Source organism: Lepisma saccharinum, unplaced genomic scaffold, assembly GCF_977018435.1.
Source record: "Lepisma saccharinum unplaced genomic scaffold, izLepSacc3.1 HAP1_SCAFFOLD_379, whole genome shotgun sequence".
Classification (NCBI taxonomy): Eukaryota; Metazoa; Arthropoda; class Insecta; order Zygentoma; family Lepismatidae; genus Lepisma; species Lepisma saccharinum.
Genome location: NW_028143088.1, coordinates 18,976 through 34,761, shown reverse-complemented (window position 1 = coordinate 34,761; position 15,786 = coordinate 18,976). Strand labels below are relative to the sequence as shown.

Here is a 15,786-nt window from a genome sequence, read left to right as displayed (position 1 = left end):
TAACTAGGCCCCGACCCTCAGAAATATTCCAAAATTTAGGTGGTAGAGTATTAATAATTTTTATAAGATATCCAATCCCCTTAGTGTCATTCACTATAAAATTAGACAATTTTGTGCTTATCATGTCCATAATTCCAACCTTTTCATTGTAAAAATTGTGGTTCCCAGCATTTTCCTCCCCAGCTATCACCAATAACCTATCTACAAGTTTCCTGACATCATCAACCCACACAAATTCTTTAGGCAGGGTGTTGTATTGTTTGATTCCACTGCCAGTCTTGATCTGTGACCATATGGGCTTGATTAAATTGTTGTATTTGCCCCACTGCTCGACTTCACCCTTTTTTGTGTGGGATCATTGTTCTGGTATAGAGCATCTGATTTTATTAATATTTCTTTGTAATATTCATAATCTTGATCTGTATAGCTGCCAGGCCTTTTCCTAGTCATCAGTTCCCACAACCCAGGTGTTCCGGGGTACTTAACAAAAGCACCTTTTTCTCCGAGACGAGATTCTGAATAAACAATCAGATCATCCCCCATAAATGTTACTCTGAAATTGCCAATTCTATGTATGATGCTACCATCAAGCTCTGTGTCAGCATATAAGCCAAACACCTCATCTTTGTTGTCTTTAGGTGTGGTTAAATATTTTTGAGCAAGAAGACCCAATTCAATAGGATCCTGAGTAGCTTCAATTCTTCTAGGAGCAATAGGACTAGGTGTATGAATACTGGAAAGTGGGGTGAATGGATAATCTAATATGTTTCTTGCAGCTACAGGTACAAGCTCTGTGATCAAATTTTGATTTTGCTCTGTAACAGTTTTGATATTCTTACCTAATTCACCAATAGCATCAATTATAGGCTGTTCTGTTTGTTTGTGTTTTTCATAAATTCCCCGGTTCTCTGATTTCCATCCCTTAAATCTTTTTACAAGATAATCTTTTAATTTAAGATCATCAATGATTGGCCTTTTCATGTTTATTTATTTATATTTCAATGTCTAGAAAATTGTTGATTTTATTTCTATATTTGCCACTATTGGGTGTTCTTGTCATATCAATTGTGACAAACCCATAACTGTCCTGGTTCCAGCACCTGCTGCAAAATTTAGAAAAATCATTGTAGCTCAAGTCCCCACCTACATATTCATCATGTATGTGTTTGAGGTTGGTATGATCTTGATGAAACACACATTTAAAATTGCTGTTGTCTCGGATCAGCTGCTTCGGTATTTTAGAAAAAGTCTGTGCCAGGTAGAAGCAATCAATGTTTTTGTGTCGGCCCTGTGTAAAGAAATTTCTAACCTTGTTTTGATTATCCAGTATAATGTCATCAAACACAACAACAGAATTATCGAGACAGTCATGAAGTGGCTTAACATCTGGTTCAAAAGTAGCAATATTCAATCCATCATATAGCTTCATCAGCTGCTGATATTTTAATTGTTCCAAGCTCTTAGAGAAGATATACAAGTGCCTGTTTTTCCAGTCTAACCAGTTGGGTGCCAATAAAAAATTATCAACCATTAGTGTAGTTTTACCACAAGCTGATGGCCCAACAATAAGACATCTAATATTTTCAGGCAGCAATTTGCCATTTCTCTTATTCTGTTGTTCAGGTTCTGGCAGCCTTTTTATAACATCCCAGGTGCTCATATTATTATTTTGTTTGCATCGATCCAGCTGTGTTCTGGAAGTCCTAGCCATTTGACAAATAACTTGTTGCCTTTTCTGCGGATGATTTTTTCTATGAGATATGTGTCAGGCTGTTTAGTTTTGCTGAGTTCTTCTTCATAGAATCTGCCTTTGACAATTTCTCCTCGATGATCCTTTATTATATATGTGTTAAGGGTCCCGGGTTTAATTTGAACCACTGTAAATAATTCAGTGCTCCAGTTTCTTGTAAAGCCTCTTTTGAATAAGTGCTTATATTTGCTGATTCTTACTTGATCACCCACCCTGTATTTGGCCCTTCTTATAGTTGGCTGGTATCTAGGATAATAAACAGTCCTGATCAATTTTTGCTCATCAGATGAAGTTACTTCAGAGGGTTTCATGTTGATTGTGGAATGGACCGAGTTGTTATATTTATGTAGAAGTTCTGGAAGAATATTAATCCATTTATAATTACCTTGGAGGGTAAATTGTTTATACATAAGATTTTTTAGGGTTCTGTTGAATCTCTCTACAATTGAGGCCTTGAGATCACTGTAACTCGAATAATGTTTTATTGCCTGGCTTTTAATAAATTGTTGAAACACTGAATTATAACATTCTTTGCCATTATCTGTTTGCAAATAGCGCGGTGATCTTCCACTCTGATTGATGATTGTCAAGATGGCTTCTGTAACACATTTTCCAGTCTTGGATTTGAGTGGCAGAGCCCAGGCAAATTTTGAAAATGTGTCTATCACAGTGAGTAGATACTTGTAGCCCTTGTTGATTTTGTCTAAGTTTTTCAACTGTCCACTTGACAACTCAATCAAGTCGCTTTGCCATAAATCATCTATGCTCTTTGTGACTACTGGCAGTCTCTTAAAACTATGTCTGGCCTGTCTGTGTAATTCATCAACAATAATTTTTCTAGACATAATATGTAAACAAGAATATTGCAACTATAGGGTGTTCAGCAGCTGATACTGCAGGATTTTCTAAATATAATTTGTCTCCTATTTGTATATGAAATTCCAGAGATCCATCATCTTCAACATAAGATGTTTGTAATGTATTGGGGTCTGTAAAATCCTCTAACTCTACACTGGTGATTTTTATTTTGTTATTAGCATTTGTTATTGATAAGGTGGGGTAGTGGTGTGCCTGTGGTTGAAGCCAATATTTGATTTTGATTGGTCTCAGTGTGCCCCCAACAAAAAACTGGTAATAAAATTGTGCAGGGGACAGCATATATATTTTGCCACCTGGTGTAAATGGTGAATCATATTCTTTGTTGGGGATGCTGTACAATTCAAGAATTACTGTATGTTTTGGATTCTCGATTATGCCTGTTATTTCTTTTTCTGCTGTAAGCAATCTGCTTGTTACAGATTCAAGGTGCTCATTGATGGTCCTAACAACATCATCATGGCCTGGCTTGATTTTTATGTCCACAATAAGTTTCTTGTATTGTTGCACAATTTCTTGTAGCTGGGTGGCAAAAACAGACAGAGCATTTGCTTGATTGGATTCCATGGTCCCTAGCTGTTGCTTGATATTAGCTACAATTTGTTGCAAATTTTCAATAACTGCCAATTTTGAATTTTGAGCAGTAAGATCATGGACCTGTCTTCTGATATCCTCAAACAGGGCATGCAGTTCATTAATATGTTGATTGGTTGGTAGAGTGGCCACTGTCTGAGTGAGTTGTTTGATCTCTGTCTGGATATTCTTGATATCTTCTGATTTCAATATGCGATTCACTGCTCTCTTAATATTTTTAAGTTCCTGTGATGTAGGAAGATTTGATACTGTATTTTGCAAAGATTCAAGTGCCAATTTCACATTGTTTAATTCAGAAGCATCAGCCACATTTTGCATAGCATTTTGGAGCAGGGCTATATCTGCCTGAGTGGGTGTGGATTGTTGTAAAATTTCAAGTTTTGTTTGAATATCATCAATCAAATGATGAAAATGAGATAGTTCAGATTCAGTGTTGAGGTTTTCAAGCTTTGTGATTTGGTGCTGGACACTAACAAGAGTATCTACAATACCGGGCAGGCGAGATTCTTGTACATTTGCCAAATCACTTTGCACTGCTGCTATTGTACCCTCAAGATGGGTTATGGTACTTTGAATTTTTCCAAAATCTTCATATGTTTCAAGTTGCAGCTTAATATTGGCAACACTCCGAGTTATTGCACTCAAAGCATCAGAAGATGGCAAGTTGTTCATAAAATTTTCAAGTGTCTCAATTTTTTCTTTAACCTCGGCTATGGCATTGTGCAGAGGATCCAGATTAGGTATTTGGAGTGATTGAATCTGTTCTTTTAGAGTGGAAATCACTAGATCAAAATCTTCTTGTGATTTTATGCTTTTGACAATTGTTTGGAGCTGTGCCTGGACATTATTTATCTGCTCTTCCAATTGCTGTTTCAATTGCTCAGAATTGGTGGCCTGGGTCTTAAATTTTGCTTGAAGAGCTGCTACAGCTTCTTCTAAACTTTGAAAATTATCTAATGTTGCCAGATCAGTATATTTTTGAAGCAACAATTTGAGTTCAGAATCAATTTTAAGAAGAGGGTCCATGCATTGTGATTGTAAATTTGTAATTTCTAGTTGAAGACTGGCATTGAGTGTGGTTTGTAAAGCTTGTAAATCACTTCTTAATTTCTTGACTCTGACATCAAGCATAAGAATCTCATCACTGTGATCTTCATGTCTTGTATGGCCAAATATATCATTAGGCATTTTTGTTTTAGTGGTTATTTATTATAGAGTATCTGATTCTTAATTCTATAAAAAAGGGTATAAGCTTGTCATAAGGTCCCGGGACCTCAATATATAAGCAGTCACCAGCAGAAACAGTATATACAGTGCCAGAAATCATGTTTGAGTGCTTAATTCTATAAATATTTCTCTCTATTGAAATCTTGACATTACCCTCGGGGGTTGTAATAAATTGTAATTGACCACCTACAGGTAATTGGTAATGATTTAAATTATTGTTAAATATGTACAATATTTTACCTGTTTCATCATCAACATCTGTAAGTATGCTGTTCAGATGAATAATTAACAAGCCACTCAGTTTAGACAGCATATCAGAAGAGGGTTGTGGTGTTGGCAGCTCCATAATAGCCTGTTTTTTGAACCCAAATAAGTTCATAGGCATGTTTATTTATTTCAAATCATGCTCTGTAATTGGGCATTGATTTCCATTTTTCAAATCACAATGCCCCCAAGGTAAAGTATGTATGCCACATGATAAAATGCATCTCTTATCATCATGTGGGTCCAGAGCCACTTTTCTTACAATATTGCTAGTCAATAAGTGATCCACACTGAATTCTGGATTCTGATGTTTTGATTAAATTCTGGTTTTTGAGGCAATTTTTATAATCTTCAAATTGGAGCTCTTTTTCAACAGTTACTTTGCCAATACCCTTGGCCTTTTTGGCAGCAACACCACTACATGTTTTAAAACTATACATCTTGGCACTTAACCCAGCAAATTCCACAATAACATCACCAAGTGTCTCATCTTTTAACTTGCCAGGCACCTTTTTGTTGTGGGGTTGAATCTTTGTATGTTCACTGGTATCAAAATATTTAAACAATTCAGGCTGTGACATATCTTGATAAACATCTTCTGTTTGAATATCAAGAATAAAACTATCCGTGTCCATGTACATCAATTTTATATTATCACCATAAAAAGGTTTCAACACATCATAATACAATATTAACATATGTAATTTGGCCAATTCCAATATCACAGCCCCTACATAAATAGGTTTATCAAACTTAATCTTTGTTTTTTTCATGTTGAAAAGAGCCATATTTTCATCATAAATTCTTCTGTAATTGAAATTAGGCTTTGCAACCAATTTTTTGCTCAGGCTGGGGTCAGTAATTATTTTAACATCGGTATGTTTTCTGACATTTTCAATAGTTTTGCCATACACAGAATTAACCATCAATTTAAACAAGCCCTTATCAAATTGGCTCTTTGCAGATGTTCGAAGCTCTGTATTTGTATCAATGTATGGTTTCAACCATTCTGAGTGCCTGAACCTCAAAACTTTTCCAATTTTGGTCACTTGAACACCATGTTTCATCAGGAACTGGAGGTTTTTGTAATATATGACATAGCCTTGTTTCGGCTCCAGAGTCATCATGAGCTTCTTCTGTTTAGAGCCAGGTGAGCACTGAACCTCGGGAATTGGGGGCAGATCAGAAAATTTATTGTGGAAATCATCAGGAATTGTCAGATCAACCTCTAAGAAGAGGCCATAGTCACTGTCATCAAAATCCTTAAGATCCTCAATATTGAAATCTTCAACCCATTCAAGCCCTGCATATGGCAGTTTTTGCATCATGGCATGACCATAGAGGCTGTTTGCATCTACATACACTATATAATTTGATGGCAGTGCTGGATAATAATTGGGAATATGCTTGTTATTTGCTCTGGCATATCTCTGGGAACATTGCACCATCCCTCCTCTTATACATTTCTCCATAAACAGATACGTATCTTGATCTTGGATCAGATCCAATTGCATTTTGGTTTTCAAAAACATTGCGGGCCATGCTAGACCTGGGGCACTGAAAAAATATATTGGATCCAGTCTATAATTTTGCATGGAAGATTTTCTGAATGCCTGCAATATATCAGCTAAGAGGGTCACATCAAGTTTCAAATATGCCATGTGATAATCACCAAATGTCTGGCAATTTAAATTGTTCCACATCAATTGGGCATGGTGATAATCTTCATCAGTGATTCCAGATCCTCTGATTTTGCTGTAAAACTCTTCTTGTGGTGGCAGAGAACACTCATCAAATTTAGAAAAATCTGTAACATAGTCATATGGATATACACCCTTCCGCCTAATTAATTTCAAGTCCTGATTTGGAAACAAGGCACATGTGATTTTGAATTGATCATCAGATAATTGAGTGGCCAGTGTAGCCAGGCTAGCAGATAAAATTCTGTAAGAATCAAGAAATCTTATATGAATAGGAACACCATTAACTTTAATTATCTTGCTAATAGATATATATTTCTCATCATTTTCAGCTAAAATATTTAAATTCTGCTTGTCAAACCCCTCATATCTGATCAGATGATGGAAATCATAATTGGATGCTCCATGGCAAAATATGGGGACAAATCTTGGTCTCTTGATCTTAATATTACAGCTATTACACAGGGCCATTAAGAATTTACCATCTGTATGAGAATGGTGTTTCACCTTGATATTTGCATCTGAAAATTCAGAATCACATACCGGGCATTTTTCTGCATTGTTGAAATCTTCAATCTGTTTCTCTGTTAAAGGCAACATAGGCTTTGATTTTAATAAAATATTAGATGCTATGTCACGGCACTCATTTTCTATTCTATCTGCAAATTCTTTGATGGCATTTGGTCCCATGTATAAGTGTGGCTCACTAGCTACACCATCCCGTATAACTATATAACAAAAGCTGGAAGGTTCATGTAGCTGGTATGGTGTAATTGAAGATTCTTCAGGATCTGGATTGCAGAATGCAAGAGGTTTGAGGTTTGATTCAAAATCACAGACAATATATGCTGGGTGTTCCGACAAGGCTTCAAACTTTTTGAATTTGCAATTTTCACTTGGATTGGGCATCACCATATGAACAGGTTTATGGTTGCCACAGTATTTCAGATGCTCAATTAACTTGTTTTTGGCAATTTCTGCATTCACTTTACAAACCCCTTTTATTATTTTTTTACCATCAAATACACATAAACATCTTCTGCACAACTTGAATATTGTATTGGATTTGTCTAGTTGTGTTCTCACCAAAGCTTCAAGACTGTGTATCAGAGTGTAATGATATGTGCCATCCCCTTCAATTAAGAGCAGATCAATCGGAACAGCAGAATCATCATCAATTATACTAATTCTGAGAGGTTCTATCAAGCAATTGCCACGGCCAGTGGAACAAATAAATACATTAATAGATAATTGTTTGCCATTGATATGCTTGGCTCTTTTTTCAAATTTATCAATATTCTGAACAGACATTGGATATTCTAAACCCTCCATTGCCTCATCAAAATCATGTTCATGTTGTTTGTAATAATTTATTCTCTCAGGATGCCTTGAAACTGGATACAAAGCAGCTAAAATACACCACAAAAAGCATTTCTCATCATTATTTTTTATATTAACCACGGCTTGTTTGTTTTTAATATTGGCAGGTAATGGCAAATATGTAGATCCTTGCAATGGGCTGAATTCAGAAATATTAACATATAACTTGTGTGATGAGCCGCATAGGCTCCATCCAGACTCTTTTGCCGCAAATTCAGAGTGTTTAATATTCAATTGATCTATCAACCTGCTTATTATTTTGTCTGAATTTGCATTTGAATATACCGGTACAGTTTCTGTTATGTGGGGCTGTGTAAATTTTGTGCCATTTGGTTTCTTATATTGTGTAAACAATTTGAGGGACAGCTTATAAGAGCTATTTTGTGCATTTAGAATTGCCTGCAGATCAGGATTTATATTGTTCAAAAAATTCTTAATGCCACATCTTGGCTCTGATACAAACCGGTAATCTCTTAATTGGCCATTAAAACTGCTATGGATAGGTGGTGCATAGCGTGGCTGCTTTGCAGGTCCAGCATTAACAGGTGCTTCGTGCTTTCTTTTCAGACCAGATGTAGATGGTTGCGGGGGCAATGCTGATGACTGTACATAAGAATTACACCTATGCCATTTGTAATATGCCTTGCTTAATATTTTATGGCATCTTGGGCACATTTTTGTGGTTTTTCTGCTTTTCTTACGGTTGCAAATATGCCGGTGCCTAGCCCAATGAGAACTAGATATATTTTTATTACACTGATTGCAATATTTTTGATTTGGCATTTTTGTTGTTTATTTATATAAAATTTCCTGGTCCGAAAAAACAGAACTATGGACAATATGTCAAAACAATTATAACAGCAGTTAATGGCTGAGCTGGTGCTTTTATACCCAAACAACAGCAAAACCTAGGCTCGAGTGATCCCGAAATATAAAATAATTTTGCTTTTTTATGCTGTTGTATAACACTTTTACCAGTTTTAAGATCTGGGGGCTATCAACTAGCAATAATTATTCTCAAAATCTCACATATGGAGATATTATTTTGCAACATGTATTTCAATCTTATAAATTTTATCAGGATTCAAACCCGAGCCTCCCGATTACAAGGCAACAATATTAACATTTTGCCATCAGGGGAGGCTTCACATTTTATCAGGATTCAAACCCGAGCCTCCCGATTACAAGGCAACAATATTAACATTTTGCCATCAGGGGAGGCTTCACATTTTATCAGGATTCAAACCCGAGCCTCCCGATTACAAGGCAATAAAAACCATGCACCACACTCCACTGGGCCTCAGAACCCAGTAGCTATAAGCTTTATATTAATATACATGGCAGAATCAATCTGAGGGGGGGGGATCACCATTTCTACACTAGAATTCAATTCCTGGGATTTTGACAGAAAAACACACTATAAGCAATAAGATCATATGGGAACTTGGCATAGTTTTAAGTATAAGCAAATCTGTCTGAGGGGCTTCACCCTTTCTACACTAGAATTCAAAATTCTTAAAATTAAGAGCATATCACACTGGAAGAATTGGGGTATAGGCCCCTCTTGGCATTGTTTTAAGTGTAAGCAAATCGGATTGTTCAATCAAATAGCCTCTCCTTTTCTACACTTGTAAGTGGTCCTCATCCTATATACTTTTATACTACTAGATGGCTCTGCATTGCTTACTGATAGATAAGCGAAATGGGGAAAATTTATCTCCTAAGGAGCTTCGAATTGCCTACTATATTTATCAAAAAATCATGCTAGTTTTTTTCAGTTTTAGTCTAGAATTAATTTTATGTACGAAGTGAGTGTTTCTCTAGTGTAATTCAAATACACAGAAAACTTCTTTTCGAGAAATCTATTACAAAGTTCGGAATATCTATTTCTGACGATTGTTTAGTCTTGAAGATAAGGAATGAAAACATTAATTTTGAAGAAATAATTCTCTTGCGAGTCTTTAATTTGTACATTGTAATAGCTTATTTAATTAATTTGAACAATCAATATCTTGGACTGCCGCAAGATCCACACGTTTTCCAATTATTATAATAAAAATATTATTATAATACCATACCTTGCAGGTTAAAATCTCTTTCAAAAGATTGAGTTCGCAACTTTCAAAATGCCAGTTCCAATTCAACACCATTTTTGTGCTTCTTACCAGCAATGAAGATGTTTTTAATTTTTAAAGGTTCCTGATTGTCTAATTAAAGATTTCGGCTGTTCCTATGCTATTCCGTAATTTTTCTTTTTACCATTAGCATGTTTGCTTCCAACGATTGCTGCAAAAGTAACGTTTCTCTACTATAAAAACATCTCGATAGAATTCTTGTCAATAGAATCCTTACAACCAAGAAATGTCAGTGACTGTGAGTTCTGAGGACCTCAGCTATTGCATCATCTCTACCAATGCAACGCGCAGGATACGTCTGCTCCATTTTCAAATTGTGCTGCTCTGTCGCCTGAACTAGGAAATTAGTCTGCACCTTGTACAATATTTTTTTGAGGTATTTATCACTTGAATCACAGTATATTTCAAGATGTGTGTTAAAAATCCTGTTATTAATTGGAAAACTCATAAACAAATCTTTATGTTCACCTACTACTTCATTTTGTTACAATTTTCCACACAAACACATACATATATAAGATAAAGGAAAAATCAACAAGCATTTTGAAAAATCATTCAAATGCTGACCAAGACAAAATTTATTGTATAAAAATATACACTAAAAACGTAACATTTCCACCCTCTAACAATATTGAATTTACTGTGAATCTTTGTCTGAAGAAGAACCTGCTAGAAAGTGGAAAAGTTACGTTTTTAGTGTATTTTTGTAAACAATAAATTTTGCCTTGGTCAGCCTTTTAATTTTTTATTAACATGGAAACAAGGCTTAACAGTGTTAAGCATTTTGATGCATTTTCTAACTTGTAATCACCTAGATTTTGATATTATTATATATTATTATATTCTATTACATAGATAGATAGATAAATATATGTAGCCTATGTATGAAAATCGAGATGATTACAGATGCAATAAAATGCTTGATGATATTTCATTTCTTATTTTTTCCAACGCACGGAAACCTGTTGTGTTAGATTCTGACCGACTAACTTCAAGCTTACTTTTGTTTACAATCTATTTAGTCTTACTGGTTTTCAAAATTTCCAATTAAAATCTTAGAATTTTCCACTTTTATTGTTAAATATAGATATCCTGTAAGAAAAAGAACTGGTTCTCTCTGTCTCAACGTTTCAGTAATGTCTAAAAGTTCAGCCGGTTCTTGCCTCAACATTTTATAACCAACAGTATATGAACCATTTCTACTGTGAGACCAGCATTGTCCCGTTCTCCCATGTGTATCGGATTCATTGAATAGCCATCTTTCGTTTTCCGAAAACATCCGGTATCTCTCTTGCTCAGTGTGTCCATAAATTTGTATCTATTTTGTTGAACTAGTGATTACTACACATTACTTTCAACATGTGCACCATCAAGCATTACGACACACTTCCCATCTGTCGGCGGTGGTGCGAAAGACGTTCTGGAGCATTGCGGGTGTTTTGGCGGCAGCACCTTGTGTTATGCTGTTTCGGAGGTCCTCCAATGTGGTAATGGGTCGGATGAACACACGTTCTCTGATAAATATCCATACAAAGAAGTCCGTGGGCGTGAGGTCAGGGGCCACATCAGTGATTTCCGTGGCCAATACATTTCCCAGAAAAGTGAGTATTCAGGAACGTGCGGACATCTAAGGCATAATGACATGGTGCCCCTTCTTGCTGACATGTGTTCACCCGACCCATTAATTACCATATTCGAGGAACTCCTAAATCGCATTAAACAAGCTGCTGCCGCCATAACACCGGCAATGCTCCAGAACGTCTTACGCGCCATTGCCGACAAATGGGCAGTGTGTCGTAATGCTTAATGGTGCACATGTTGAAAGTAATATATAACGAACATACACCATGAAAAACATCGCGAATAAAATTAATATTTCAACAAAATATATATCTACTTAATTTATAGACACCCTGTATTAAAGAAGGAGTACTTTACAAATATTCTGTATTAACGGTGCATCTTATTGTGATAATAAACATAACGAACACCCTTATAAACACGAAAAATGAGAATCTGTAAAAAAAATATTTAAAAAAAATCATGCCCAGGCCGAGATTCGAACCCGGGACTCCTGGCGGAAGGTAATGGTTGTGCACCGTCTATCTCTAGATCCTAAATCAATCCATCCTCACATAATGAATAAAAACTTTGTGAGGCCCACCATCGGGTGACGAATTCCAAGTCAGAGGGATCCTCCGTGTGTCCGGGCGTAGGCAAGTCGCCGTCAAGCACGTAGCTATCACGCGGGACAAGCAAGCTGCACCCAAGAGCATGCACGGGATCGACCAAAGCCACCTACGCCACCGAGGCCTCGATAGTTTTAGCTTTTAATTGTTCCCTTTGAATCCCTCATTGTTGCCATCGCCCAGGGAGCACTCGTTCAATGCACAACAAATCGAAATCTTTCTGAATGGGTGGCCGTCGTAATATCAGGTTCAATACACAACACTAAATTGAGTAAACCGCTTAGGACGAGGGCAGGAGGAAGACAAACGCAAATATATACAATGTAATAGAAATGATCGCGTCCAGCTACTTTTTCTAATTTTAGCATAGGACCTCCCCAATGGCGCAGTGGTAGCGTTGTTGCCAGGTAATCAAGGGGTCTCGGGTTCGATACCCGGTGAAGGCACAAAGTTTTTAGAGATAAATTTTCTAGGAAAATGTAGGATGAACTAAAATTCAACCCGTCGGAAGGTAAAAAAATGCTCTTGAACCTAGAAGGGAAAAAAACTGTGATGTAGTTTTCTGGATTGTACGCAATATTAGCAGGACAATTCCATTGACAATAGGGATCATTTTGCATTTGCATTTGCAGTTCTCACTTCATCTTTTCTATTACGAATCTATTCCCCCATGTAACTATTGTATCCGCCCGAAAATGTTATTATTCTGCACTTTCATCGGAAAGATCAGGCTTATCATGCACTAGAACTACGTATTAATAGTTTAACTTCAGTTATTCAGATGACAAAAATTAATACAACTATCGTGAAATGAAATATCAGCAGTACGAAAAATATAAGACTTGATATGAGAGGTGCTTGAATATAATGCAGTGCAATAACTAAACTTTCCTATACATGAAAGCTAGGATATTCGCACAAATCAGGAAACTAAATAAAAACTAATGAGTTATGTATATTGTTGAAAATAGGAATAAAATGTTAGGCAGAGTCATCAATAGAGACTTATTGCAGAGGTAGCTGGACACAAACTTCAAATTTACCCTCCTGGGCAGTACAATGCTAGATACGCACAATAAGCTGCATCAGGATGATTTTTTAGAATATCAAATGATCAATATAGTGATCTGAACAATTCATTCTTCACAAATTATGTTTTCCATGCACCATAAGTGCTGACAGACTAATTAAGCTGTAAAAAGTGCTTCCCTATTTCCGCATTCGTCTAGCATTGTTAACGAAGTTTTATTTTAGACTTTTTAGTGCTTCTATTTAAGCCTAACACTGTTTACGGCCCATGTTGTTGATTATAGGTAATAGTTGCCCAGAACGACGAATTTTTATATCATGTGCAGCTTACTGTAATGTTTTTTTGTTTTTTTTTTTACTATTTAAGTCAAACTGTGCTTGCGTGGGAGTAGAGGCTAAGTCGTGTATTAATTTTGGACATGATATATTTCGCTGACATGATAAATATTATGGATGCTATATCGTTGACAAGGCACATATCTCACGTGGTAACATGTCCAGAATCTACCGATGTTCTTTGGTGCAAATAGTTCAATAGTGCAAATTTTACCTAAAACTAAGAGTGAGTGAGTGAGATAGAGAGCGAGAGAGATAGAGAAAGAGAGAGAGAGATATGTATTCAATAGAAATAATTTATTTACACACCTTCCTTTCAGCACAAACTTCCTCAAAAATGCAGTGTGTAAGGAAGAAGAAACGGAATAAGGACTGGAGCAACAAAGAAGTAGGCATACCATCTTCATACTTTGCCATCGAACACGTCCCAGTAAAATTACAACAAGCATTCAATTCATAAAATATCGTGGTCCCAGGTTCGATACCCAGTGGAGGCACATAGTAGTTCGGATCCCACTTTAAACTGTATGTCCAGTCCCGGTTAGCCTTACTGTGCATAAAGTGTACTTAAAACACGAAATCAATCACACAATCATAAAATATCGTCGAGACGATACATATCGGCGACACAATATATATCGCCAAAATATCGTGACGATATATCGTCTATTTGATATCGCCTGGACGATATTTTTTCATTATCGCGATATATCGTCTAGACGATATATCGCCCAACAGTAGTAGCCACCCATCGTGAGGAAATTTGTGAGCTACGAATGAGTAGCGTAACACGATCATGAAAAAAACCAACAACGACTCTGGGTTGGATGATAGCCCACCTCTTCTGAGGCATGAGGGAGTGAGGCAGGCGGTCGGTGGCCCTCAAGGGCTGTTACACCACAGATTTTTTTATGTTTGTAAATTACATTTGTAAATACGTATTAGCAATGCTTCTTGTAATGAAGAACACTTCTGAATGTGAGGAAACAAAAAAAAGAGGATATTTTTACATCATGACTGCGGTTCGAGAAAGATTGAGACAGGGTTTAAAATGAATGAACTGTCCCGACTAAATCGGAACATCTGCTAGCCTAGCATCAATGGTTGTAGAACTAAAATTTCTCAATAGTGTAGACTGCAGACTTCTAGAGCCTGTCTATCTTCACAAACAAAACCCATTCATTTACGCAAAGACAAAAGCGAAATTCTTGCAAAATCTGAAAAATAGGTTTTTATGGGTTCACTTAGTTCGAGTGGGCCCATGGGTCCCTTGTTTCTCCCTTGGGTACGGGCCTGCCATGTGGGGAATGATGTTTTTTTTTCTGGTTTGTAGATTGTTTACAAAGCTCTACATGTTCGCCCTTAGTTTACTAAAGCTTCTAATTTCAGCAGACTATGCAGTGTTTTTCAACCGCCGGGCGAGAGGTTCTCCTGAAACGTATTATACTCGTGGTTTCCGCAGTATTTTTCATTAACTATTTTATAGTGGAAATATTATGAAGAATTGGAAATTGTTTGGCGTTGAAATTAATTTAGTGATGTTGGCCTGAGAAAACTGCAATATTTCATTACATTCAGTTGACAACTTATTCAAACCTACTTTTATATTTTCCAACAAGCCTAGACAGAATATAAGTATTACCTTTTCTGATTATGCCATAATTAATTATTATTTAATTTCAGTGGTGTATTTAATTAGTGTATGAATTTAAAAAAAATAATAGAAGTATTTGCGAGTAAAATTGTGGGAATCAGGACATCGACTTTTTTTTAAAGAAACTTACCGGGTCGCGTCTTCATTGCCGGCCCCTGTGGCGGAGTGGTTATCACATCGCGTTACGACGCCATGGATGTTTGCGAGCGTCTATTCATCAATTTCATCATATCATCACTCATCCTCATCTTCTCAAATTAGCCAAAAGTGGGACAAGAAGGGAAGTAAAATAAAGCAAATCAATCATTATAGTAATGAATTTCCACCTACCTTCCTTAATCACCTTCCTTAGTTCTCCAAGCTTCAGATTCTCGTGGAGGAAGACGTTGAAGCCCAGTTTCTTCAGCTGTTTCCGAATAGCGTCCCTGTCGACGTCAGAGCCTTGTCGTTTGCTTAAATTGTTATCAAATTTGTCGTGGTTGAATATCAAAGCTTTCCCCCTCCTGCTGTGGGTCATGCAGTAGTACTGGGCATTCTTGGGCGTTGATATCTCTATCCTCTTGGGCTTGTATCGATATGAAGCTCCAGGCGGCCTGGAACGGAATTATCTTATTATCTTGCGTACGCGGGGTGGGGGGGGCCGATGGGGATA

General features: G+C 36.6%; 1 protein-coding gene across 1 annotated transcript in view; it reads right to left on the bottom strand.

The window, feature by feature from the left end:
- LOC145982731 (caspase-1-like) overlaps positions 1-15,786 on the bottom strand; it is a 38,663-nt gene that overhangs the window by 14,733 nt on the left and 8,144 nt on the right. The window contains exon 3 of the mRNA XM_083116093.1: positions 15,465-15,727. Coding sequence (XP_082972219.1) covers positions 15,465-15,727 — 263 coding nt within the window. The remainder of the gene's footprint in view (positions 1-15,464; positions 15,728-15,786) is intronic.